The sequence below is a fragment of the Eubalaena glacialis genome, chromosome 1 (genome assembly GCF_028564815.1).
Source record: "Eubalaena glacialis isolate mEubGla1 chromosome 1, mEubGla1.1.hap2.+ XY, whole genome shotgun sequence".
Lineage (NCBI taxonomy): Eukaryota > Metazoa > Chordata > Mammalia > Artiodactyla > Balaenidae > Eubalaena > Eubalaena glacialis.
The window spans coordinates 226,229,126-226,256,390 of record NC_083716.1 but is presented as its reverse complement, the minus strand read 5'-3'; the positions used below and the strand labels follow the sequence as shown (position 1 = coordinate 226,256,390).

The following is a 27,265-nucleotide window of genomic DNA, read 5'->3' as shown; positions in this document are numbered from 1 at the left end:
GTTTTGCTTGTTTATAAAACTATGTGAACATTCACATTAAAAAAAAAAATTATGGTTTATCTCAGTAGAAACTTCCCTTCTAGGAAAAAAGCCAGGACATTTTTAGATACAAGGCAAACTAGCGAGGCTTTTTTTTAAAATATGTGAGAATTCTCTAGTCTTATAAAATTACTCAGCACATTGTAATTTTTACACAAAAGATTTTAACATGTTTATGTACAGTTAGTTATAGCATTGGGCATAAAAAGAATTGAAAAGAAGCTTAAAACTAAAGCATTAAGATTTAGTACCAACTGAAAAGCAAGCAAAAATGATGACAGTGAATCTTTAAAATCATCAAAGAGATTTGATTTCTCAAAGATAATTTTATGCGTGGTTGTTAAAAAGCACTTTGTATGAAGATACATATATCTTTGTGGTTATAATTCTTAAACATGATCGTTCTTTGTGGTTTCAAACATCAATATGGTGGATAAGGGTGTACAAACTTGTAGTCAGTTCTAATTGTTTTGTATGTAGACAGTTTTGGTCTCTGCATTTCAACGAGATAGTTTTTTGAATGCAACTGAAATAGTCTGATCATACAGCTAACGATGTTTCTGCCTTTGAGTACAATTCAGTATTGTAGTTTATTTTCTTCCTTTGGTGGAGAATATCAGCCATTGTAGTTAGAGAACTTTAAACTGTTTTCAAATGGTAACTTCATTTATAAGATTTTTCTCTTTTACTTTTTTTAAGAAGTTTTATTTCAAAATAAACTCGTTTGTTTGTTTATTTCCTAGCATGCATTTCTTTCCACAGTCAATTAAAATTCTTAAGGCTGAAGTGAACCCAAACATTTCTTTTTCCAAATGTTCCATTTTCTAAATCACTTTAATTCTGATTTTTAGCAGAGGAGACGATTTAGAGTTTCTCCTTTGTGAAACTCATTCTCTGGCCCATGCTTTCTGGAAGAAGACTGTGTAGAAGCTGGAAGAGGGGTGCATACATGGGAAGAGTCGGGGCTGTCCTAGTCACATGACATGCTATGGACAAAGAAACATGTCTACCCCTCACAACTCATTACCACAAACTAGGGTTGTATGAGTCATCACAAAACGGAACATTTTTTTCATCATTGGGAAAAAAAAACAAGTAATCCCAAAGTGGCTTTCCCAGCTTGCTCACATGCCACGGAAAGGGAATTGTGGTGCTGGGAACCCTTCTTTCCACAGATGCTAGGTGCTGTTTTACGTGTGATGGGGAAGCGGGAGGGGCAGGATGACCTGTGGAATTTGGGTAACAGATCACCTGCTCTAAGCACTGGACCCCAGACCTTTCCAGAAACAGGTAGGAGTTTCAATCAGATGAAACTTCATGGAGCTCGCTTCACCCAAAGTTATAAAAGTAACTTGGAAGATTGTTAAAGTTAAAATTTTACACTAAGACAACAGAATTTTAGTAATTTTTTTTTTTATAAAGTGTTTTTGCCCTCTTTCTTTTAACCTAAGTTTTATAGCTCTTTTTAATAATGTGCCTTGAACAATGACTTAACATGCTTAGCTCTGTGCGTAACGTGGTCTTTGTCTTTCTGGCAGCTCCTTGCTCTGCTATGGCTTACCATCACGATAGCAGACGGATATTTGTGGGCCAGGATAACGGAGCCGTGATGGTAGGTAGCTTCCAGAATGTATTCATTATACTGACCTCCCGTGTTCACTCCTGTTGGACAGTGTAAATAAAGCTAACAATGAACGCCTGCTTGTTTGGCATTAGAAAATGTTTCATTCAGTACAGATGTTAGGCCTAAAAATGGATTAATTTTAGTTAGTGCTTAATTGTAAACTACAGATCTTCCTCAACTTATGATGGGGTTATGTCCTGATAAACCCATCGTAAGTTGAAAATATCGTAAGTTGAAAATACATTTGGGACTTCCCTTGTGGAGCCATGGTTAGGAATCCTCCTGCCAATTCAGGGGACACGGGTTCGATCTCTGGTCCGGGAAGATCCCACATGCCGCAGAGGAGCTAAGCCCATGTGCCACAACTACTGAGCCTGTGCTCTAGAACCCGCAAGCCACAACTACTGAGCCCGCGAGCCACAACTACTGAAGCCCGCGCGCCTAGAGCCCGTGCTTCGCAACAAGAGAACCCACAGTAATGAGAAACCCGTGCACCGCAACGAAGAGTAGCCCCCGCTCGCCACAACTAGAGAAAGCCCGCACGCAGCGACGAAGACCCAACACAGCCAAAACTTAAAAAAAAATAAAAATAAATTAATTAATTAAAAAAAAAGACAATATATTTAATACACTTAGTCTACTGAATATCATAGCTTAGCCTAGCCTACCTTAAACGTGCTCAGAACACTTACATTAGCCTACAGTTGGGCAAAATCACCTAACACAAAGCCTATTTTATAATAAAGTATTGAATATCTCATGTAATTATTGAATACCGTACTGAAAGTGAAAAACAGAATGATTGCATGAGTCCAGAATGATGGTAAGTGTGTTGGTTGTTAACCTTCACGATCGCATGGCTGAGCGGGGCTGCGGCTGCCCCTCCCCAGCATCATGAGAGAGGATCGTATGGCATATCAGTCACCTGGGAAAAGATCAACATTAGTCGAAGCGTGGTTTCTACTGAAGGTGTATTGCTTTAGCACCATCGTAAAATTGAAAAATCATAAGTTGAACCATCGTAAGTCAGGGACCATTTGTAGTTCCATGGAGCTCTGAATGCTGTCATGATTGATGGTTTGGTGCTCAGTCTAGCCCACAAAGCACAGCCTTCGTGCAGGGAACGTGAGTCCTGTAGCATCCCTGATCCCTGAACCCATGAAGGAGGAGGCTGGGGCAAGGACAGTGTGGGAGAGAGTGCACGCACGTGTGTGTGTGTGTGTGTGTGTGTGTGTAAGATGAGGACGAAGGAAAACAAGACTAGGGACTAGTCATTCAGCCAACAGCTCATATAACTCTTTGAGGCTATACGTCTCGGACCAGATATTTAAATTTTCAGCTTATTATAGATTGGTATTTTTGTGGGTCTAACTGTGTGTGTGTGTGCATATATTTAATTGAGATGCAATTCATATACCATAAAATTCATCAGTTTAAAGTGTACAATTCATTGGTTTTATAGTATAGTTACAAGATCATGCAACCATTAATACTCTTAATTCTACATTTTTATCAGCTCCTCCACCCCCCAAAAAAAGAAATCCCGCACCCATTAGCAGTCTCACTACAGTCCCCTTTCCTTCAGCTCCTGGCAGTCACTAATCTACTTTCTGAATTCAGAGATTTGCTTATTCTAAACATTTTATGTAAACAGAATCACATAAGATGTATATCCTTTTATGTCTGGCTTCTTTCACTTAGCATAGTATTTTCAGGGTTCATCTATGTTGTAGCTTGAATTAATACTTCATTCCTTTTTGTGGTGGAATAATATTCCGTTACATAGATATACCACACTTTGTTTATCCATTCATTAGTTGATCGATAGTTGGGTTGTTTCTACTTTTTGGCTATTATGAATAATATTGCTGTGAATAGTCGCATAACAGTTTGTGTGTGAACCGAAGTTTTCAATTTTATTGGGTATATACACCTAGGAATGGAATTGCTGGGTCATATGGTAACTCTGTACTTAACATTTTACAGAACTGCCAAACTGTTTTCCAAAGTTGCTATACCATTTTACATTCCCAACAGCAATATATAAATATTCTAAGTTTTTTACATATTTACCAACACTTGCTATTTTCTGGGTTTGTTTTTGTTTTATTACGGGCATCCTAGTCGGTGTGAAGCGGTATCTCATTATGGTTTTGATTTGCATTGCTCTAATAGCTAGTGATCTTGAGCATCTTCTCACGTGCTTGTTAGTCATTTGTATGTCTTCTTTGGAGAAATATCTATTCAAGTCCTTTGCCTTTTTTTTTTTTTTTTTTAATTGTTGAGTTGTAAAAGACTTGGACCTTCAGCTTGGAAGAGTTTCACCAGTGAAACCATCTGTCCTGGGCTTTTCATCCTGGGAAGTTTTTTGAGTGCTAATTTAATCTGTTTACTTGTTATGGGTTTTCTATTTCTTCTTCAGCCAGTGTTTGTTGTTTATGTCTTTTTAGGAGTTTGTCCATTTTATCTAGCTTATCTAATTTGTTGGCATGTAATTGTTCATAGCAGCCTTTTACAGTCCTTTTTCTTTCTGTAAGGTTTATAGTAGTGCTTGCCCTTTCATTCCTGAATTTAGTGGTTTGAGTCGTCTCTCTTTTTTTCTTCACCACTCTGGCTAAATGTGTGTCAATTTTGTTGATTTTTTCAAAGAACCAGTTTTGATTTCATTGATTATTGTTTTTTTCTATTCTCTGATAATGTATTTCAACACTATTATTTTTCCTTCGGTTTGCTTTGAGTTTAGTTTGCTGGATTGATATTTTGGGTATTACATTGTTGATTGAGGAAATTTGCTGGTTTTGTCTGCTTGGATGTCATAATAATATTAAATTGCTGTAAAGGTTTCTGAACACACATTGCCTGTTTCTCTGCTTCTTTCATCAGGACCAGTGGTCCGCAGACTGCACTTTGAGTATCACTGCTTTACAGAACTGCACACAGAGCAGTGAGAGCACAGACCGGTGCCTGCACCTGGCCGGAGAGCGGCAAGGCCAGCCTGTTACTGTGCTGAGTCATAGAGGATGGCTAGGAGTTAACCAGGAAAGAGGAAGTTGGAGGACTTCCAGACGCAGAGGACAGTATGAGCAAAGACAGAGGGGTTTTTAAAGTCAGAGTGTGCGCAGGGAACAAGAATGAAGCAGCTTGGCAGCATGAAGCACATAAGACTGAAGAGATGGCTGGAGCGGGTCATAGGGAGCCTTGCGTTCAGCACTAGTGTCATGCAGAGTGCTAATTAAGAAGAAGGTGGACATGGTCCCTGCTCTCAGGAGTCTTATGGCCTCGTGGGAGGGACAGGTAATACACAAGTGAACATCAAGTTGCAGGTTGTGGTAGATGCTATGAAGAAGTGAACAGGCGCAGTGAAAGAGGGAATCCAGAGAGATGTGTGGCCCTGCTCCTAGCAAGCAGGATCGTCAGGAAGGAAGACCGCTCCAGGGATGTGACATTCAGCTGAGGCCTGAAGGGCAGGTAGGAGACAGCCAGGCAGAGCCAGAGTAAGTTTTCCAGACGTGAAGGTCCAAGTAAAGACTCGAGGCAGGAAGATCTCTGTGTCTGAGGACTTGAAGGGGGTCATCTTGGCTGGATGGTGCTGAGTGACGGGGCAGGACGAGGGGCGAGGGGACAAGTGGGCTGAGGCCAGGTCACGCAGGGCCTTGGAGGTCTGGGTGAAGTTTTAAGTTTTGTAAATCTGTGGGAAGCCCTTACAGGGTTTTCAGTAGAAGAATGGCGTGATTTAATTTACATTTTTAAAAGATCACTCTGGCTGCTCAGTGGAGAGTGGATTGAGGGACCACAAGAGTGCAGGCGGGAACGTCAGGTGTTGTCGCCTTCTGGGTGAGAGGGCAGTGGCGGTGATGATGGACAGAAGCAGGTGGCTGACATACATCTGTGGCAGGTTGGGTGTGGGGAGGGGAGGAAGAGGAGCAACTCAGGTGACAGCCAGGTTTCTGGCTTGAGTCACTGGTAGACAGAGGTATCATTTATTGAGAAGAGAAAGGCTTAGGGGTATGTGGGGAGAGGGGGCATTTAGAGGGAAAGAAGACAGTGAGGAACCAGCTGTACAGCTGAGATACCAGTGAGACACCCAATGGCAATGCGGAATTGGCATTGGATTTGCAGGCCTGGAGCCCAGTGGGAGCCCGGGTTGGGGAGTCATCTGCACATAGGGCATCTTTCAAGCCATAAGAATAGCTGTGATCACCTGGGGAGAGAATGAGAAGAGACAGGCCCCAGGCCTGAGTCCTGAATGACTCTGATTTAGGAGTGGGGCTGACGAGGAAGCCAACCAGGAAGGAAGGGGAAATGGCGATCCTGAGCGTGCCTCAAGGAGCCTGGACTACGTCGTATAAGCCGAGCTTCCCAAGCCTGCATAGTCAGTCATGTTTATCATTTAGGGAACTTACTGAAATTCACGTTGCCTGGCTCCATGCCAGACTCACAGCTTCAGAAGCACTAGGGAGGGGCCTGGGAATCTATATTTTAGCAAGGTCTTTCGGTGACCCTTAGGATCGAGTGCATTAGGGAATCACTGCATGATGGGGAGCCATTGGAAAGCATCCGGTGGGGGAGGATGGAACGGTCAGGTGTCTGTTTGCTTAGTGTGCCGATAAGTGGAAGATGTTTGATTAGATGTAGGTGTTTAATAGAGAGCAGTGCTGATAAGATGGCTCCGGTTTCGAGCCAAGATGATGGTGAACGGTTAGCTGCTCCCTGAGACAGGAGACATGCTGATATTGAGGGGAAAGGTGACAGGTTCAGTTTTGACAGTTGGGTTCATGCGCCCAAGGGGTTGGTCTGGGCCGGGGTTGGGAGTCCTCCCAATTTAGGTCTCAGTGGAGACCACACCTGTGGCTGGCGTCAATTAGGGATAGCGGGTAGGATGCGAAGAGTAGAGGGCCAAGGTCATGTTCCCTGGGGAATATCAACATTTAAGAGAAAGTCAGGGGGGTGGGAACCCACAGGGGAGACAGAGGCGGAATGGGCCATGTGGGAGGAGAGCCTAAGATCAGGGCAGTGACATGACCTTGGGGATGGCAGTTAGACAGCAGCTGGTGGTTGCAGGGAGAGCCCTTCCCATGCAGCAGGGGTGGTGTCCTGCGGTGCGGTGGATTCGAGAGTGACCGGGGTGAGGAGCTAGAGACCCTGAACGTGGTGAGTGTGGGCTCATCTGTAGAGAAGGCTTTGGCTGAGGAGGGGATGAAGAAAGTTTTAGTATCGTTAAGAGAATTTTGTTGTTTTTTGTTTGCTTGTTTTGCTTTTTAAAGTAAAGGAGAGAAGGCTTGAGTGTGTTTAAAAGCCAAGAAGGAAAGAGCCAGGAGAAAGGACAGGCTCTCTGCTTAAGCAGTTCACGCAACAGTGGGCAGCTGGTGAGGGCTGGGGAGCTGCGGGCTTGGGGGTCAGCGCCCACCTGCTTGGGGCTGCTGTGTGTACGTTGTGTAGTAATAAATGCCGGTGGTCTTGTTTTTCTTCTTCTGAAGATTTTATAGGAATATCGTGGCGATGTGTGCACACATATGTAACGAGAAGCCACAAGTGCAAGCCTCAAATACCTTCTCCAGTGGTGGTAGTGGTCATGCATTTATTTCTCTAGGAACCATTCTTGTGGCTCGTGGTTCAAGGGTACTCTCTGCGGTTATAGGATGGCATATAAAAATTCTTATAGCTCCTCAGTGGAAAGGGGCAATGTAAATCCAATTTATTATTAGTTAGTATTAATCTATTGATTTCCCCAGAATAGAAATTAGTATATATAAAATGCTGGTACATTTTTGTACTTTGCAAAAAACCAAGGTGGAGGACAAGGAATCAGTATTCCTTTGTAGGTTGTTTTTTTTTTTTTTTTTCGTCCTGACCAATCAGCAATTCATAATGTCCATGTTATCGAGACTCTTAAGAACTTATCAATTTAGCACTGATCAATAGAATTTTTAATTAGTGCTTTTTCTTTAGAGTTTTATCTTCTCAGTTTTATGCTGAGGCTCATTTTCTCATTAAGAAATATGTACTTTTAATTTTTTCCTAGTTATAAAGTATTACGTAGTCTATATAAATTTTGGAAGATACAGGAGTATTAAAAAAAAAAAAAAAACACCCACAGTGTCTAAATTTCCTTTTTACTGTGTGTTTATATATTAAATATACGTAATTTTCCTCTTCTGTTGCCTCAGATACCCAATGCCTTATTTTCACTGGTGCTGAGAATTCTGTTAGTAATGGGTCTTTGTAGTTTTGCTTTGTATGTATCATCTTGAGGAAATTCTAGTGAAGCCAAGAGAGCAAAATTAACAAGATGCCTCCTTTGCAATTAGAGGGAGAGGAAATACAGACCACTCATTTGTAGAGGAAGAATTGGACAAAAATGCTGTACTGGTCAGCAGCACTTTCTTTACTTGTCTGGTTCCAAAAGAAATGGTAACCCGAGGACAGGACCAAGAAGCAATTCCCTATTGTTCTTATGTAGCTAACCTTGAGTCCCGAGGCTGGTGATGGCCATTTTTGGATTTTACTTCCTTTTGAAAGTTAAGGTCCTGTTGTTTTTAAAACCATAACTGTTTTCTTATTGCATGTGTTTACTTTTAGGAATTTCATGTTTCTGAAGATTTTAATAAAATGAACTTTATCAAGACCTACCCAGGTAATTATAATACACACACACACAACTAGAATACCATGTCTTAGGATCAAAATTAGGTTTTCACATTAACTTTTTAAAAGTTTTGTTACCCCAGTTATGTGGGAGGCTATTAGCTCTTCAGAGTTATGTACCATCCTTTTCCTGCTTATTAACATTTGAAATTTTGTATACTCTTCCATTGGGTGCATGTGTCAGATTTAATTTAACCATTCCTCTGTTTTTGAAAATGTATACTGCTTCCATTTTTTGATAACACATACTAACATATATGATGGTGTGTATATGTGTGTATACATATCTGTGTGTGTATTTCATATATATGTATATACACATATGTGTGTGTGTGTGTGTGTGTCCTTGATGGTTACTCTGACTCTAATTCTGTAACTCTGATTACTTCTATTTAAGACAGATTACTAAAAGTAGAATAACTGGGTCAAACTTTAAAACTTTTTTTAATACTCTGGATTTATTTTGCAAAACTCTTTCCAGCAATAGTGTAAATTTTTAATGAGTGGTGATTGAGAGTGCCTGTTCATTAAGTCTTCATTGATCTTTATAAATGTTTATTGCCAGTTTGATAGTTCTCAGTTTTAAAATTATTTAAGCTTTATTTAATGTTGGCCATTTGTCATGTTTTATCAATATCTGTCCATGATTTTGCCCATATTTCCTGGGAGTTGTAGTGTTTTCTGATTTTGCTGATTAATTTATAAGAGAACCCCTCTGTTTTCCTGAAGCACTACACAGCTGAGAGCAAGGTCAGAGGTGTCTCTGTCTAGCCTCTGACTTCATTCATCAAACTGGGCATTTATTAAACACCAGCTGCATGCAAGATCCTGTTCCAGATAAAGTAGACAGCTCACTGCCCTGGTGTGGCTTGCAACTGACCTGGAAATACAAATATTCTAGAAGTTAGGTAATAGAACACCTTCTCATTCTCAGCTATTGCTTTGGAATGCAGAACTTTACAAATGCTTCATCTTAAAAATAATAAAAAGTTAATTTCAGAAAATTTCAGTTGCCCTTTTTTACAATGCCAGTGTTTTCTAAAGAGTCAAAACACTAAAGGTATAGACAGTAAAAAACAAACAAACCTATTCTGTTGAGATAAGACTGCTGTTTTCCATACGGAACTCATTGAGAGTTGTATGTGTGTTTTTTAATCAGTTCTCTAATGTATTATTTGAATCCCTCTTGAGCATTACTCTGTAGTGATTTGTATCTTCTGATGGTCTTCCCTGTAGGGAGGCAGAGGGCAGGGCCACGGAGAGCCTGCGGTAGATCTGGGGTTGGGGCGGGCAGATGCTCTGCAGCCTGTTTGGAGTGCGGGCATCTCCGGGGTAGGACTGCTGAGCCCGTGAGTCTGCAGGCCGACCAAGTGGAGAAGGGGAGCCTCAGTTCACACCCACGGAGACTGGATTCCAAAGGTCACATTTCTTCCTGAAGGGCGCAGACTTTCCCTCTCTGTCCCCACAGCTCATCAGAACCGGGTGACCGCGATTATCTTCAGCCTGGCCACAGAGTGGGTGATCAGCACCGGCCACGACAAGTGTGTCAGCTGGATGTGCACCCGCAGCGGGAGCATGCTCGGGAGGCACTTCTCCACTTCCTGGGCTTCGTGTCTGCAGTATCCTTCCCCGCCCAGCGCCTCCCGGTCTCAGTAGTTAGTTTTGAATCTGCTTGGAAATTGCTGATTGAGATCCGAAGACTGAACGAGTCCTACATATTTCACATAAAATCTAAGAATTTCTGTCTCTGCTTTTTTGCTATAAAATTGGTTTATTAAAGATAATAATTAAATGAATTGCTGTTCTCTGCTGGGATGTGCTCTAGGTGTTTTAATACAGAATCTCGGAAAACCTAAACCTCATTAACGCAGACCCCTCCCTTCACTCCTTTGCTTTTCAAAGTGAAAGAAAAGACTTTCTGTTGTATAAAGAAAGAAAGGAATGACTCTTCTGGTGATGGTTTATTTGCAGACCCCACAGGAGAATATAAGAAGGGTCTGTGACCCTGGAGTTCATAAATGGGCTACAAGGAGTTTTTTAGGTTTTTTGTGTGTGTTTGGAGAGGGTTCATAATCCTTATAATACTCTCAGAGGTGCCTCAGGATACCCCAAATGTTACAAAATTGCCGCTCTCAAATTTTTCTACTACTCTATGGGATTTGTTTCACGTAGAGCTCACTCTTGCTTAAGGCTGCCTGTGGTAGCTGTGTATCTTAGTGATGGCAAGGTCAAGGCTGTCAGCAACAGGCAAATGCCCCGCAGTAGTTTCTCTTTGAGAGTTGGACGTCTGGTGTAATAAAATTCTTTTCTTCCATTGAAAGCCTTTATAAAAAAATGTGTGCTACAAATGAATGCACAGCATGAGATGTTTAAAATAGTACCATATGCTTTAGAATCAAACAAGGGAAGACTACTCAGGTGTATCATGTGCTAAATAAGTTTTTCTGTTATGTATTTGGCTTTCGTATGGATTGATAGAAAATGGCACAGAATCACATAATCATGGCCCAGCCTGTGGTCCTCCTTTTGATCTATGTTTTGGAATTAAAATAATAGTTATCTTACTGTGTGTAAACTACTGATTTGCCACAAATGTCTATGGCCATAAAGCGACCAAGAAAGTAACGAGTTGTTGCCAATAGTTAATATATTTTTAAATTTAAAGTTTCCTACTACCCCAAATGACTGCCTTTTGGATGATTAAAATTAAACTCTTCACAGCAATTTAAACCATCCTCTTCACTTCATGCTAAATCATCTAGGTCCCCCAAAAAGGTAGGGTTCATGTCCATATTTGCTGTCATTTTTACACTATTTCCAGAGATATTTCATGAAAAGCAGTTTTCTTCCAGTTGTTTTTGGCTGTTTTCATTATTGAGTGTTTTACTTTTTAACACTTTGTTATAACCTGCTTATAATCACTTGTTTTTATGTCTGTCTTCTCTATCAGCGCTTAACTTTTTTGTTGCCAATTCCTAGGATATTGGTTGGAATAGTAGCAGCTACTCTGAATTCTTGTTGAATGAATGAATATTAATTTTCCTGATAATTCTAGCTTAAAACATTCTTTGTCTTCCATATTTACGTGTTGTATGATTTTCAGTTGGTTATTTCTTTTCTTTTCTTATACTTTTAGGTTTGTGCTTCTTCTCTTTAGAATGTACATTTTCTTCTTTATAACTTTGAGATGGATTGTGTTATACATCCTTGACTGCTTCTCCACAGATATGACTTTGATACTCAGTATGCTTTTGTGGGCGACTGTTCTGGACAGATCACCCTGCTGAAGCTTGAACAGAGCTCCTGCTCGGTTATTACCACCCTTAAAGGACATGAAGGTAGGCTGTATAATCACCGCCGTTTTTCACCTAATTTGGGCATCCAAATTTAGTTCTCGGCTCTGTGGTTTCACGAATGATCAGCTCCTTACGATCTGTCAGATTTCAGTTTGATTGGCCAGATAGGGGAATTAAATCTCAAAAGATCTCAAAGAGTGAAAACTAAGTGAAGGCAGGGTGTTGGGTAGGGTTTTGTGTTGTCCAAATCCCTTCTAGATTGCTTGTGTGGATAATACTTTCTATTTTGTTTACCTTTTAAATTAAATGATTTTTGAAGACCTTTTAAAATGTCTTATAAATGGTGAGACCTTTGGAAGAATGTTGTTATTACTGTTTTAAATTTGTCACTTTCTAGGACACCAAGCAAGATGTAGTCGGTGAGTACAATTAGAAGAAATGTATGAGCTGGTTCTGCCTCTACTTGGGAAACATCCCCGGGGGAGGGACCGAGGGAAAAGAATGACTGGGTGGAATTTTATCATTTCTGTAGGGTGGTGAGTTGGCCAGGCTTCGTGGAAAGGCTTTGAAACTCAATCGGCTATATTGAGTAACAAATGAGAAGCTCTGAGGCCATCTGGTTCACATCTGGTTCACGTCGAACAATTGGGGGTTTGTTGAAGGAATTAATGATGGACTTATTTATGAAAATAGTGTTTTTAAGTGTAACAAGTTAAATGTCCTCCATAGCTAATCTATGTATGTAAAACCGAGTCTATCAGATCAGGGACCTTGCAGGGGAAAAGGGAGAGAGAAGGACAGTAAGTTTGAATAGATTTAGGCAGGAAAGCACAGGCCCTGCAGAAACCACTTTCTGTTTATGACTAATGGTCTCATGATCCCCATGCTGTTAAGTATTCTCTGGGTTGCTAAGGACAGAGTGGGTTCTGATAACTACTTAGCAGTGTTCATGTAGAAAGACCTTGCTTGTCTGCTATTAGGCCTCTAGCTGAAGTGCATGGGGCATAAGATCAAACAGGGTCAGGATTTCTGCAGAGTTGATCCCTGAAGCAAGTTTTGCACAATACTTCTTTTTTCACTTTCGTTAAGCTTCTGTGAGAAACTAGTCTCTGTTGGTTGCTTTTGAATGTGGCTTTATCAGTTTTCTGTATACCCACCAAAAATATTATTAGCTTGTGTGACTGGTTCAATTTTATTAAGTTTATTAATAGTTTTTTTCTAGGCAAGCAGCAGTCAATGGAACAATGAAGAGATCTGTTGAAAGAGAAATCTGTAGAAAGAAAGATTTTCCCAAGGATATCAAATTTAATAAGTTTAGCCAATATAGAGTGTGAAATGTAGGGTTTGGATTTTTTTACCTAAGTTCTCTGGCATAATTGTATGGTACACCTGCATCTCTTTTTTTTTTCTCTGAGGTACTTAATTCAGTTTTCTTAAACGTAGGCATCCTGCGGTAAGACACCTGCAAGGTCCCAGAGCCCTAGAATAATCTAGATTTTAATCATATAAGATAACCACAGAAAACTTCACTGCCTTTTCTCATTAGATATTGGTAGCTATTTTTTTTTCTTCAAAAGCTTTTTCTGAACTAACCCTCATATACAGCTATTTTATAATTTTTTGGTATAGACGAGGAAAATCTTCTTTAAACACACTTGTGTTCAAAGCAGTTTGATATACAACTGAAAATCCTAATCTTGTAGCTCGGGACAGCGGATGTGCTGTGCCTTCTCTGTGACTCGCGATAAAGTGTTGAACACCCTTTTGTACAACGAAAATACATTTTTACTTAAAGACTCAGCTGGTCCTCGTTCAGTCTTCTGCCTCAGATGTGTATGTCCTGATGTAGAGTTACATTTAGCCTCCCTCTCTCACGCCTAGGTAGTGTCGCCTGCCTCTGGTGGGACCCTATTCAACGGTTACTCTTCTCAGGAGCCTCCGACAACAGCATCATCATGTGGGACATCGGAGGAAGGAAAGGCCGCACGCTTTTGCTCCAGGGCCACCAGTGCGTGACTGTTTGTGAGGGTGGGGAAAGAATCTGAGTTGGGGCAGGTCGGGGGAGGCGTTAGCATTCTGAGACTACTTTCTCCCAACCCCGTCTTTTAGCAGACAGTGAGCCCTGTTTGATAGGGCTCACTCAGTCTGCTCCTAACTGCTTTTCCGTGAGTCCTCAGTGTCTGGTGTTCTGTAGCAAAAATAGAGGCCAGGGTTTTCTTCTTCCTTAGTCCATTGGTAGTAACTACCATGCCATTGGTAGTTTGATAGGGATTGCATTGAATCTGTAGATTGCTTTGGGTAGTAGAGTCATTTTCACAATGTTGATTCTTCCAATCCAAGAACATGGTCTTTTTCTCCATCTGTTTATGTCATCTTTGATTTCTTTCATCAGTGTCTTATAGTTTTCTGAGTACAAGTCTTTCGCCTCCTTAGGCAGGTTTATTCCTGGGTATTTTATTCGTTTTGTTGCAATGGTAAATCAGAATGTTTCCTTAATTTCTCTTTCTAATTTTTCGTTGTTGGTGTATAGGAATGCAAGAGATTTCTGTGCATTAATTTTGTATCCTGCAACCTTACCAGATTCACTGATTAGTTCTAGTAGTTTTCTGGTGGCATCTTTAGGATTCTCTATGTATAGTATCATGTCATCTGCAAACAGTGACAGTTTTACTTCTTTTCCAATTTGTACTTCTTTTATTTCTTTTTCTTCTCTGATTGCTGTGGCTGGGACTTCCAAAACTATGTTGAATAAGAGTGGTGAGGGTGGACATCTTTGTCTTGTTCCTGATCTTAGTGGAAATGCTTTCAGTTTTTCACCATTGAGAATGGTGATGTTTGCTGTGGGTTTATCATATATGGCCTTTATTATGTTGAGGTAGGTTTCCTCTCTGCCCACTTTCTGGAGAGTTTTTATCATAAATGGGGTGTTGAATTTTGTCAAAAGCTTTTTCTGCATCTATTGAAATGATCATATGGTTTTTCTCCTTCAATTTGTTAATATGGTGTATCACATTGATTGATTTGCGTATATTGAAGAATCCTTGCATCCCTGGGATAAATCCCACTTGATCATGGTGTATGATCCTTTTAATGTGTTGTTGGATTCTGTTTGCTAGTATTTTGTTGAGGATTTTTGCATCTATGTTCCTCAGTGATATTGGTCTGTAATTTTCTTTTTTTGTGATATCTTTTTCTGGTTTTGGTATCAGGGTGATGGTGGCTTCGTAGAATGAATTTGGGAGTGTTTCTCCCTCTGCAATTTTTTGGAAGAGTTTGAGAAGGATCGGTATTAGCTCTTCTCTAAATGTTTGATAGAATTCGCCTGTGAAGCCATCTGGTCCTGGACTTTTGTTTGTTGGAAGATTTTTAATTATGGTTTCAATTTCATTACTTGTGATAGGTCTGTTTATATTTTCTAATTCTTCCTGGTTCAGTCTTGGAAAATTGTACCTTTCCAAGAATTTGTCCATTTCTTCGTGGTTGTCCATTTTATTGGCATATAGTTGTTTATAGTAGTCTCTTATAATCCTTTTGTATTTCTGCAGTGTCAGCTGTGATTTCTCCTTTTTCATTTCTAATTTTATTGCTTTCGTCCTCTCCCTTTTTTTCTTGATGAGTCTGGCTAAGGGTTTATCAGTTTTGCTTATCTTCTCAAAGAACCAGCTTTTAGTTTTATTGATCTTTGCTATTGCTTTCTTCCTTTCTATTTCATTTATTTCTGCTCTGATCTTTATGATTTCTTTCCTTCTATTGACTTTGGGTTTTCTTTGTTCTTCTTTCTCTAGTTGTTTGAAGTGTAGGGTTAGATTGTTTATCTGAGATTTTTCTTGTTTCTTGAGGTGAGATTGTATTGCTATAAACAAGATGGCAGTGTGGGAAGACGTGGAGTTAGCGTCTCCCCACAAATAGGGCGCCTGCCAGCCGCTGGTGGGGGACTCTGACCTGCAGTTCTTAATGACTGATTAGTAGTGTTTATTTCATAGAAACTATTATTCTGTATAATAAGTTACAGAATGCCAATTAAAGTTTATACTGGGATCCAGATCACCAATGATAAAATGTCAGTTGCTGATTCCAGCGAGGGGAGAAATTTGAGCCTGCATGAAGGTGATGTCTGTGTTTTCCACATTGAGACACGTAACTGTTGTGTGTGCTGTTTGCAGTGACCGGGTGCAGTCGCTGTGTTACCTTCAGCTCACGAGGCAGCTGGTCTCCTGTTCCTCAGATGGCGGAATTGCAGTGTGGAACATGGACGTTAGCAGAGAGGAGGTAAGAGAGGGCAAGGCAGGGCTGACCAGGAGACCTCCCACAGCCTGCCTCTTGGTTTTCTACCCAGTGACCGCAGTTGCCAGCCAAGGTGCAGACAGTCCCAGCTCTTACTGGTTATCATCTGACAGCGTCCTGCATGTCACTTTGCACTGCATTCACTACTCATTGGAGAGTTTCCACAGGGACAAGCGATACACACAGCCAAGGTGTTTAGGCTGATTTTCACAGAGAAGGGCAAGGAGAGGACACGGGAGACGGTCCGGCACGCCCAGGGAAGTGACTGTGGGGAGGTGCTCCGAGGTTGCACACCTGTCCTGGGGTCCCCGAGATGAGCACCAGGGGCATAGCTCCTCTGGGAAAATACATCTCTGTTCTCTGCTTTTATTTTCCACTGAGCCCATGTCAACATAGTGTTCTTTTCAGGAGACCTGAGTTCTAAGTGCCTTAATTTCCCTGAGTCTCCGTTCCTTCTTCCATAAAGTGAGATAGTTGAATGAGATGACTTCTAAGGTCTCTTCCAATTCTTTAGACAGACACTCTATCTAAGCAATCTCTCTGTCTTTTTTTCTATTTTAAATAATGCTGCAGTGAACATTTTTGACCTTGTCATTGTGTGATTGTTCAATTATTTATTTCAGACAAATTTCTGAAAATAGACCCTTTGGGTCAAGGATATGTACATTCTGAATGCTTTTTATAGATGTTGTCAGATGATTTCCAGGCAGGATTTCCATTCTCATCTCTGCCAGCACAGGTATTTATCTGTCTTTTCCAAGTGGCGTTTAAAACCTGTGACGTAGATAGCGGAGTTGATTCCAGAGAAGATTTTAGTGTGAGGGGTGTTAAAGACTTATAGTTTAACTTCAGAAACATTTATTGAGCATCTAAAGGGTGGCCCTAAAGTCTGGAAACTTAGGTGCATACGCATCATAAATGATACTGCATTGCAGTACATACTGTATTGCATGATGTCACATGATGTGTTCTGGGTGCTGTCCTTTACACAGCGTGTAGGTCAGTGTGCTGCACACCTCTGTGGTGGACGCCAGGCGTGAATGCAGCACTCCCACCCACTCCTGCATGCGTCTGCTTTGTGTTGCCTCTAATTACTTGTGAGTCTGATTCTCACTGAATAAACTTGCATCTTTAGCATACCCTAGGGACGTAATCAAAGGGGTTCAGTCTATTTAAAAGAAATAGCAATATTACTCACTTCCAGACTTTATGATTACCATGCTTTATACACAAAGATTCATACCTGCAAGAAGCTTGTAATCTGGTGAAGGAAATAGACTACCGTATAAATGATAAAATGCAGTCCGTCATCTGGAGAAGTACCGATTGCTAGTTTTTTAGTGACCTTGTAAGACAAGTCACATAGAGGAAATCTTGATTGCATGTCTGCTGGTTAATTTCCCTTTTTGAATTTTCTAAAGATCTTTTGGTAAGGCTTAGAGTAACTTGTTATTAAACATATGTAACATTGGCTCGATATTACAGAATGTGTAATACTTTCTTTGCAAAGATTTATTTGAACTGTGTTTTATATTTATCATCTGCTAGTTACATGCAACAGTGGCAGCTAGTATACTGTTCTATTTCCTAGACTCGGCCTGTTGTTTTTCAGTCTTATTCTGTGTTCCCTGGATCATGAGGGAGGAGACCATTGGGGCCTGATGCTACTAGTGGCTCTTGTAAGGGTTTAACCACTTGGATTTCAATCCACTATTCTCATCCTTGGTAAGTTCTTTTAGATGTAGAAAGTAGAAGCAGAGTTCTTACCTTCAAGGTTATGTGAGTGTGGAGTTTATTTGTGCCTCTAGGGAAAGAAAAGACAGTCCTGTCATTCCTGTGGGGGTCACTCGTTTCCTTGTAGTCACTTATGGAAGAGTACCCCAAATCATGGGGTACTCAAAGACACGTTTTGCTCTACGAGCTTTTCTGTCTCAATGGTTGGCAGTATTGGTGGGAAAGAAAATTATGTCAAAAAGATGCAGCATTTTTAGTAGGTTTTTTTGTTTTTTTGTTGTTGTTTTGTTTTGTCTCTACCAGCTGAGTAAATATTAGTGCAAAAGTAAGCAGCCTCCAATCTATTAGATTCTGAAATTGAGTTAGGGTTTTGGACAATTTGTAGGACTTCTTTAGGCACAGGCCTAGAGGATTAATCTCAGATTCTCTAGCCCCACAGTGTTTGCTGGAATTTCTTTCTGAGTCACCTGGAAACACTGACTGGAGTGTCCCCAGCCTACAGTGGCTGTCGGCCACCACACTGGCAGGTTGGAAGCAGATCTACCTCCCTGCCAGATTGTAATCAAAGGGACTCCTTTCTGGAAGTAGGCATGAAACATAAATGAGCAAGTAACAATAGTTAGAATGAATCCTCTTGAAATGAGAAGTTTATTTGGAGCTGGTCGATCACAGAATGGATACTATTTTATACATTAGTGCAAAGTAGATGAGCGCAGCAATTAGCAGCAGCAGTGCATCAGGGTTATTCTTGTTACATCATCTTCATCCAGATTAGGCAGATGGAACAGGATGTAGAAAAGAGAGTGAAACAGAAAACTTGATTAATGTTCTCTTCAGCTCTTCTCAGCATAAAAGAAAACTTGGTCTCCTTAGAGAATAAGCATTTAATAGGATGGTTCATGATAGCTTACACCATAACACTTAATTCTATTAAAAGAAACAAAGTTACGGGTATTTCTTATATCAAAATATGTTCCAAAAAGTCTGTTTATTTCTGAGTTCATTTTTTTCATTTGTTATCTCAAATTATTTTAAGCATATTTTTTCTTCCCTCATGCCCCTCTGCCCTCCAGCTCAGCAAAGTAATATTCTTTCCTAACCCTTAGGCAAAAGCATGCTTCCTGAGTGCAGAAACTCAGTCCCCATTGGTTGTCATACTCCAGAAACATGTTTGGAGACCCTGACATGTTGAAGCGAAGAGGACCATGTCCAGAGGCTGTGTAGAGCGCAGTGGACGAGTGCAGGGCTGCACTTCGCAAATGTTGCCCCATTTAATCCTCACAGCCTTATGCGGTGTACACTCATACTTGAATATCACTGCCGTGAATACGTTTTTGCGTTCATCTTGTTCCACGTGACTGTTCCTCACCTGGGTGGTATTGCAGGAGTTACACTGGCGTGTGTCACAAACATAAGACTAGACAGTGGCCCCTGGTTTCCTTCCCCCTGCGATTTAATGTCCCCACGTTGTTGGCAGCAGGGCCCGTCGTGTCGTTGTAATCACCGTTTCTCCTTCAGGAACATTGTTCACAGGCAGTGTTTTCAAACCACCTTCTCTCTTCCCTGGTCACAGAAACAAGTAATTCTACATCAAGTAGTAATCTTCCTCATGGAGGTGCGCATCTCTTTATCACTCTTTCTGTCCTCCCTTCCCATTTCCAACGTTAGCCCAGTTATTTAAAGAAACCTCTCCTCTGTCTCAGCCCACTTCATTCTGTTTGTGAGTGCCTTACCCCCCAACCCCCGAAAGAAAGACCTTCGTAATGGCTGTCCTATATAGAAATATTTCTAGTGCCATGTCTAAAATAAGGAATAGGAAAGCCAAAAGTTTTGATGAAATAGGAAACAAAAAAGAAGTTGCGACACTCATTCTTTAAACCACCAGAAGTCCCCTTTCGAATCTCTGTAAAGCTGACCGTCTTCACTGCATATTTTATAAGGATCAGTGTAGGTCAGTTCCTGTGGTTCTCCCATCGTCTCCTCTTATCAGATACATTTTTCTTGAGTGTTAACTTTCAAGATGAAGAAAAGGTTATTTCTTACTTCATGACCTTTGGTTTAATTTTATGGAAATAGTATTTTCTATTTTTATTGCACGTATATGACGATACATGATTGAGGTGAAAGAGGCTTTTAGCAGGTTCATCCTGTAATCAAATACAACTTGTAATGTTTTGTTTAGAGAAATATTTTCTAAGTTCTCAGTGAAGTAATTTTGAGGCCTAATTGCCCTGTTTCAACAAAAATTCATTGAGAGCCTACCCTGTGACAGGCTGAACGTATTTAAAGATGAAAAGACCAGTGAATAATCCATAGGTTAGTCGAAGGGGCTGGGGGGAGGAAATGTGCATAAAAACTTGCAGTGCAGAGAGATCACTGCTCGAATGGGGGTCTGCAGGCTGGCTGTGCGGGCACAGGGAGGGAAGGACACCCACGCACGGGAGCTGGGAATGGGGGCGGGGCAACTAATCTGTCTGACATGATGCCCACCCCGAAGAACTCCTGTTGGTCACCTTGTGACCCCACAAGCCTTCCCAAGCGGTAGTTCGTCAGGTTCTGCAAGAAAGGTTTTTGCTCAGCTAGATATAGTTATCAAACAACTTTAAAAACTTTGGGCATAAAAAAAGAAATGTATGAAGGCAACTCTTAAGAGTTCATAATGCAAATTGCACTACTCCCTCCTATCGGTAGATTACAAATGAGCAATCCGGAAAACATGGCAAAAATGATAAAGATTATTCAAAACACAAACATAATATTGAATATGGCAACAGCTATAATATATTGAAGAGTTTAAAAAAAGGATAACCCCACCAAGGTCTGGAACTGTCGTATTAATTTCTGACAACTCAGTGTAAACCTGCAGATGCTCAGATGTTGGGTTTCACTTTCTCCTCCCCCAGGCTCCTCAGTGGTTAGAAAGTGATTCTTGTCAGAAATGTGAGCAGCCCTTTTTCTGGAATATAAAGCAGATGTGGGACACGAAGACACTGGGGTTGAGACAGGTGAGTAGCCAGCATCGAGTCCTCACTGGGTTAATTATGTATTTTGTTATTTACATGATTAATCTGTCATTTTGTTTGGAATCACGCTTTTCCCTGCAAATGCCGTTAAATCCCACCTTTGTGGTGTCACCATCATTGTGTGACTGACAATGAGCAGGACCTTTCCCGGGGTAATTGTGAGACTGTTACCAAACTATGCCATTGCTTGTCCTGCATTGGAAAAGCCGGGACGCGCAGAAAACCCTGAGAGCCTATTCGTAAATAGATGAAAGAGTTTTGAGTTTAGGACTATTACTTGTTAAAGTCAGTGTTTGTACTAGCCCAGCACAAAATCAGAATGAACTAGGACATCTAAGCCTAATGCTTGCACAAACAGATAAAAAGTAACAGATTAGCCCTCACTGGAATACTCTGACACCAAGAATTTTAGATTATTCATAAATTGTTCCACGTAAATGTACCTGGAGCATTTCTATTAAACATGTTTCAAGTATGTACTGTTTTTTATTTTTTTTAATTAGTTGAAGAAACATGTCCCAAATAGCCTACAGATTTCAAGGAGGTGCTTATCACTGGGTAGTCACGTAACACTAAAGTTCTACAAAAAACATAGTTCTGCAGTAGCCTTGAAGGTAGCCAGTCATTCAGATTGAATATGAATTTGTGCAGGTAAGTAAAAAAGAATGCCAATTTTATTCCTTTTATTACTGGTTGCACCTCTCTAAGGGATTGACGGAAAGTTTGTGTGTGTTAATAACCTTTCTTTGACTTTACTTATGAAGCTACTCTACAGCAAGGTCAGATGTGAGACTGGCAGGCAGTGCAGGAATTGTTTCAGCATTCATAACATTCTAATGCTCGGAAATAGCACCCACATTGCATCCTTCACCTAGTTTTCGCAACGCATGTCTGGTGGTAACTGGTGTGTGAAGTAGTCTCTACTTCAAAGGAAACATGAAGAATTAATTTTAATCTTATGAGTTAACAGCTAGTGGTAGAGAGAGGAAAGGTGTGGGTCACAAAGCTTTTAGTGGTTTAAAAATATATATATATGTTGAAATTAGTAATAATAACTGGGCTATTTTGGAATGTTCTTGGTGCTTATTTCCAGAATCACAATTTGAAAGATTAAAAGAAATAGCACAACATGATTATGGGTATCTGTTTCTTAATGAGGGCAAATTACATTTAAAACTTTATATCAAAACTTTTCTCTGTAATAGGAATAAATTTTTCCCTCCTGAAATCTCTAGCTATTTGGGTTCCTGAATGAGCTAGAACTTGGTCTTAACAATGTTGTTTATGGTCGCCTAGGCAGATAATATGAATGAATAAAAACTAGTATTTGACCAAGGTATTGTCTGCCTTTGGCGTGTTTATTGATACATCGAATTGGGGGTGATTATAATTCGAGGCACATTGTCCCAATCCCATTTCCCCTACTCTGAAGTGAGGCCACGGGCATTAAAGCAAAAGGTAAACTCCTCCCTTTCCTCCTTTTGGTCCCCGAAGCATCACTGCAGGAAGTGTGGGCAGGCTGTCTGTGGGAAGTGCAGCAGCAAGCGCTCCAGCTACCCTGTCATGGGCTTTGAGTTCCAGGTCCGCGTCTGCGATTCCTGCTATGACTCCATCAAGGACGAGGAGTGAGTGTTTGCTTATCTTTATCTTTTTGTGTGTCCATCTGCAGTGGGAGAGCCTGAGAAATGATACAGATACATGGTTGACCCTTGAACAACACGAGGGTCAGAGGTGCAGCCCTCCGCGTAGTGGATAATTTGGGTATAAAAAGAGTTGGCCCTTCCTATCCACGGTTCTGCGGATCATGTAGTGCTGTGGTATTTACCGTTGAAAAAGCTCCGGGTATAAGCGGACCCATGCCGTTGGAAGCGTGTTGTTCAGGATCAGCTGTATTTCTGCCCACTCGTTTATCCCTTTCATAAACAGTTTCTAAAGAGAGGATTCTGCCCTAGCTTTATGACTTAAGACGAGTTTCTCCCAAACACTGTGAGAAATGATGCTGCTAAGACCAGTCTGGCCGTGAGCCCCCGCGCCACTCGGGATGCTATGAGGGTCAAGGCCGTGTGCACACTGATGGGTGGCTGAGCTGGCGCCCTGCAAAAGCACCCCGGCTTCCACCTGTGCGCACACACGCATGGAAATTTTATTTGTGGGAAAACTCTGGAGACCCATGTTCTCTCTTCCACAACAATCTGACCTAGCAATCTGTTCTTAAATAACTATTTATGTGTAAGACAAGTCTGTCTGTCCTCCATTCTCTCCTGACTCAGGTAGATCCATTTGGACAGAACCAGCATTTTCTTTTGCTCCTTTCTTTTGTTTTTATTTTTTTTCATTTTTGGCTGCGTTGGGTCTTCGTTGCTGCGCGCGGGTTTTCACTAGTTGCGGCGAGCGGGGGCTACTCTTCGTTGCGGTGCGCAGGCTTCTCATTGTGGTGGCTTCTCTTGTTGCGGAGCACGGGCTCTAGGCGCGCGGGCTTCAGTAGTTGCAGCACGCAGCTGAGTAGTTGTGGCGCACGGGCTTAGTTGCTCCGCGGCATGTGGGATCTTCCCGGACCAGGGCTCGAACCCATGTCCCCTGCATTGGCAGGCGGATGCTTAACCACTGCGCCACCAGGGAAGCCCTCTTTTGCTCTTTTCTGAATGGTCTTTGAAAGTAGCAGACGGACACACCTTGGTGGAGGCCCAAGTAGGAAAGCTAGTGCGGCACCACTGGTGTCGGTCCGTGAGCTGGTGATGGGGCCTGGGCTGCTGCGGGCTTTGGATCAGAGTGAGGGTCAGCGTGCGCAGGAGCGCTGCTTCTCACACCAGGGTTCCGGGAGAGCCTGCAGCCCGGGATCTCATGCAGTGTAGTCTTGTCCTTATGTCTAGGAAGGTACCAGCCTTTCCACTAAAAAAAAAAAAAAAGAAAAAAAAATTTGGTTATTTTGGGAGTTTTAGAAAATCTTTTATAAAACAGTCTTGCAACTTATCATGCTTTCCATCATCCTTTAATTATAGTTTTCAAAACTGTAGCCATATTTTTAGGAGCGAATTTTGACACTGTTATCGTATTTCCTCTCTGTTGCTAAGAAAATTCATCCCTTAGCTCTAGAAACAGTGGGGTGAGTTTAAATGGTCTCTTTTCTCTCTGTTAGTCGGACTTCCCTAGCAACCTTTCACGAAGGGAAACATAACATCTCCCACATGTCCATGGATGTTGCTCGGGGCCTGATGGTGACCTGCGGGACCGATCGCGTGGTGAAGGTAACCGGCCGATTAGCACCTCAGTGTAGATTGCTCCGCCGTCATGCTATGAATGTGCGTACGGCATTTCTGATTGGCAGGCTCGCCTTGCCTTGTGATGAACAGCCATAGCCACGTGGAAACCTGGAAACAAACTGCATGTTTGTGAGTTTCCACGCCCTTGGTGGTGTCTCCCTCGGCCACGTCGGTCTCTCCAGGTGAGCCAGTGAGGGCCTGGCACACCTCCGTCACTGTCTGCACTGAGCCAGCCCCAGGGTCCTCCCTCCCACTGCCTGGCCTTAGCTGACCCCTTTCTCTGATCACTCCTTCCCTGGCTATTGATCCTTTCATCCTGGGCAGAAGGCTTCCCACGTATAAGAAATAACCACACGTTTTTTAATTAAATCCCTGGGTGGCTAACGCAGAAACTGAAAGTAAGTGTTTTATCCTTGGTACCACTCTTGAGTTATAAAACTATGACATAGTTTATTTCATAATAAAAAAAAAATGGGCCTTTCCCCAGTGGGCTTTTATTAAAAATAAATTTATAGTAAAACATCATTATGATGTAATTTGCAGGTGTCGAGAGAGATACTGCTTATAAGCTTTTTTCATATTTTAGCCGACCACGCTGTTTTGTCGCTATGTAAATCTCGAGAAGGTTTTGTAGGGAAAGAAGAGAATGAGTTATGTTGGCCCCTTTGAGAGTGTAACAGCTGTCTGTTCTCAGTGCCAGCAGCGCCTCCTGGGGGGCCAGGTGACCGTGACCGGTGCTGCGTCTCCAGGCCTCCCCCTTCTCTTGCAGATTTGGGACATGACGCCCGTGGTGGGCTGCAGCCTGGCGACTGGGTTTTCTCCACATTGATCCGGGAGCCGGGCGGGGTCTGCGCCTTCCCAGCAGCAGCCTTCACCAAACACGATGCTTCCCTGTAGCTCCACAGTCACTGTCACGTGGATGGACAGCAGCCACTAAAAAACAAGTCAACGTTTTTAAAAAGAAAAAAATGTAGAGGTGTGTTTTGGGGCATTTGTGGAACTACCCGTGGGATGTAGCGGGTCCCCGAGGAGTGGAGTTATTTACTCCAGCGAGACGTCCTCGGGAGTGGTGAGCTGACGTGTGCCGAGGCAGTCATTTAGCACGCGAGAGTTTCGGAGGAAAAATACCGAACGGAAGAGTTAAAGCCTAGAACTTTCTTCAAGCAGTTCCAACTACAAACACACTTCCCCCCAGGCTTGCTGGGCCCGCAGGGGCTCCCATGCTTCTCTGCAGGCAGAGCAGGGGTCAGGGGAGGAGGACTTGTTCTCTCCCTTGGGGGGTGCAGTGGGACTTAGGAGCCCAGAGACCCTCCTCATCTGCTGGCAGTCTGTGAATATTCTCCACCCCTAGTCACTGAGAAACCTCTTAACAATATCTGTCCTGTCCAGGCGGTGCCATGTCTGCTCTTAGTGTGTGGCCCACTTCAGTTGTTTCTCGTCCCAGCCAGCATGCCGTGGGCGAACTCTCAGATTGTCACTCAGTGAGCTGTACAGTTTCTATACTAACCAAGGCAGTCCACACTCTTCCCTTTCCCCCAAATGTGCTCTGAGGACAAGACGTTTCTATGGTGCTGCTAACGCGGGACTCGCACAAGCCGCCTGACGCTTTCTGATTGCAGTCAGTGATGACTAATGGAAAACCCGGCTACCAGCATGACTGGGATGGGAAACGGTCAGTCCATTCCATGGGACAGCCCAGTCCTCCTAAAAGACACAGTCTGTTTGCAGTTCCAAGATGAGCCCCTGTGATACTGTGGCAATTTAATAGACACCTCAGAAAAGAACTCCAAAGCTTTTTAAACTAGGTTGACTTTTAGTTATAACTTATTTCATAGAAGGAAATCGGTATTCCAGAGCAGTAACTGTTAGCCAGGTCCTGCACAGTAATTCCTCACTTGTAAATTACTTTCATAACAATTAGCAAAATCTGGTGTATCAAACGGCATTTTAAAAGTTTTTGGTGACTTAGTACCAGGATGGGGAAGAGGTAGGGAATGGGGAGCCTGTCTTTTAATATTCAAATTATCTATTTGTTTTTAACAGCAAAACATGTATCTGTTACTTTAGGGCTATGGAAGTGAGTGGAGAGAAGTCGACTTTTTGTAAGGACAGATTTTAAAATAGATAGCAAAAGTATTTTTGTTAGTCTTACTAATGGATATTGAAAAAAACTACTGCATCGCTTTTGGGGGATCACATCAAGACAACATTGTTCTGTATGATGTAACTAAGGGACTAAATATTTTAAAATAACAGCTGTTAATTAAAATGTTTTTTTTAACATCTTTACTGGAGTATAATTGCTTTACAATGGTGTGTTAGTTTCTGCTTTATAACATAGTGAATCAGCTATACATATACATATGTCCCCATATCTCCTCCCTCTTACGTCTCCCTCCCACCCTCCCTATCCCACCCCTCTAGGTGGTCACAGAGCACTGAGCTGATCTCCCTGTGCTATGCGGCTGCTTCCCACTAGCTATGTGTTTTACATTTGGTAGTGTATATATGTCCGTGCCACTCTCTCACTTCGTCCCAGCTCACCCTTCCCCCTCCCCGTGTCCTCAAGTCCATTCTCTACGTCTGCGTCTTTATTCCTGTCCTGCCCCTAGGTTCATCGGAACCATTTTTTTTTTAGATTCCTCCATGTGTATGTGTTAGCATATGGTATTTGTTTTTCTCTTTCTGACTTACTTCACTCTGTATGAGTTTTTTAATAATAGTTTGAGACAGGCAGTTAAACTAAGATGTCTTAATGGCTAAGTGGCACAAATAAGGAAAGGAAGTCAGGCACATCATGTTCTAGAATGATCTGCAGTAGAAGTCGACTTTGTTGCTCCTTGTAATTTTTGTGTCATATCACCTGAAAAAGATGTTTTCTTTAAAAATTTTTACTAGGCCCTTTGCATAATGTCTGTTACTAACATAATCCAGAAGAAAATTTGAGTGATGGTAACTTGAATGGCAGTGTTGAATGTTAGCTTAGTTCAGTCAATGGTTCAGCTCATACAAAGGTGCTATCCTGGGGATTTTATGAAGTCCTGCAGGGAAAAGAGAATATGATCTATCCTTTGCCATGTTGAAGAGTTCCGAACTGTGGTTTTGCTTTCCTTTAACCTCTGTAAAATGTGATTTTATGCTGTCTGTGGTAGACTGAGCAGAGTTCCGCAGCTGCTGAGAATATGCCATAGCTTTGAGACTTTTTTTATTTTAAAAAATCCTTAATGAAAAACTCAGTGTTTCATAGAGAATATAAGGCTGATATAGCGCTTCCTAAGGGGTTAACCTAAGTCAAGGAGGAAAGGTCTGTGTGAGGAAGAATTGGAGCAGGGTATCCAGAAAAGGAAAGGAGAATGTTTC

General features: G+C 41.8%; 1 protein-coding gene across 1 annotated transcript in view; it reads left to right on the top strand.

The window, feature by feature from the left end:
* The window catches only part of WDFY1 (WD repeat and FYVE domain containing 1), a 50,597-nt gene extending 24,407 nt beyond the window's left edge, over positions 1–26,190 (top strand). The window contains exons 3-12 of the mRNA XM_061187934.1: positions 1,578–1,651; positions 8,243–8,297; positions 9,777–9,927; positions 11,534–11,646; positions 13,486–13,612; positions 15,768–15,873; positions 20,526–20,627; positions 22,140–22,270; positions 23,782–23,890; positions 24,675–26,190. Of these exons, the coding sequence (XP_061043917.1) occupies positions 1,578–1,651; positions 8,243–8,297; positions 9,777–9,927; positions 11,534–11,646; positions 13,486–13,612; positions 15,768–15,873; positions 20,526–20,627; positions 22,140–22,270; positions 23,782–23,890; positions 24,675–24,734 (1,028 nt within the window). The 3' untranslated portion in view covers positions 24,735–26,190. The remainder of the gene's footprint in view (positions 1–1,577; positions 1,652–8,242; positions 8,298–9,776; positions 9,928–11,533; positions 11,647–13,485; positions 13,613–15,767; positions 15,874–20,525; positions 20,628–22,139; positions 22,271–23,781; positions 23,891–24,674) is intronic.
* The last annotated feature ends 1,075 nt before the right edge of the window (positions 26,191–27,265 follow it).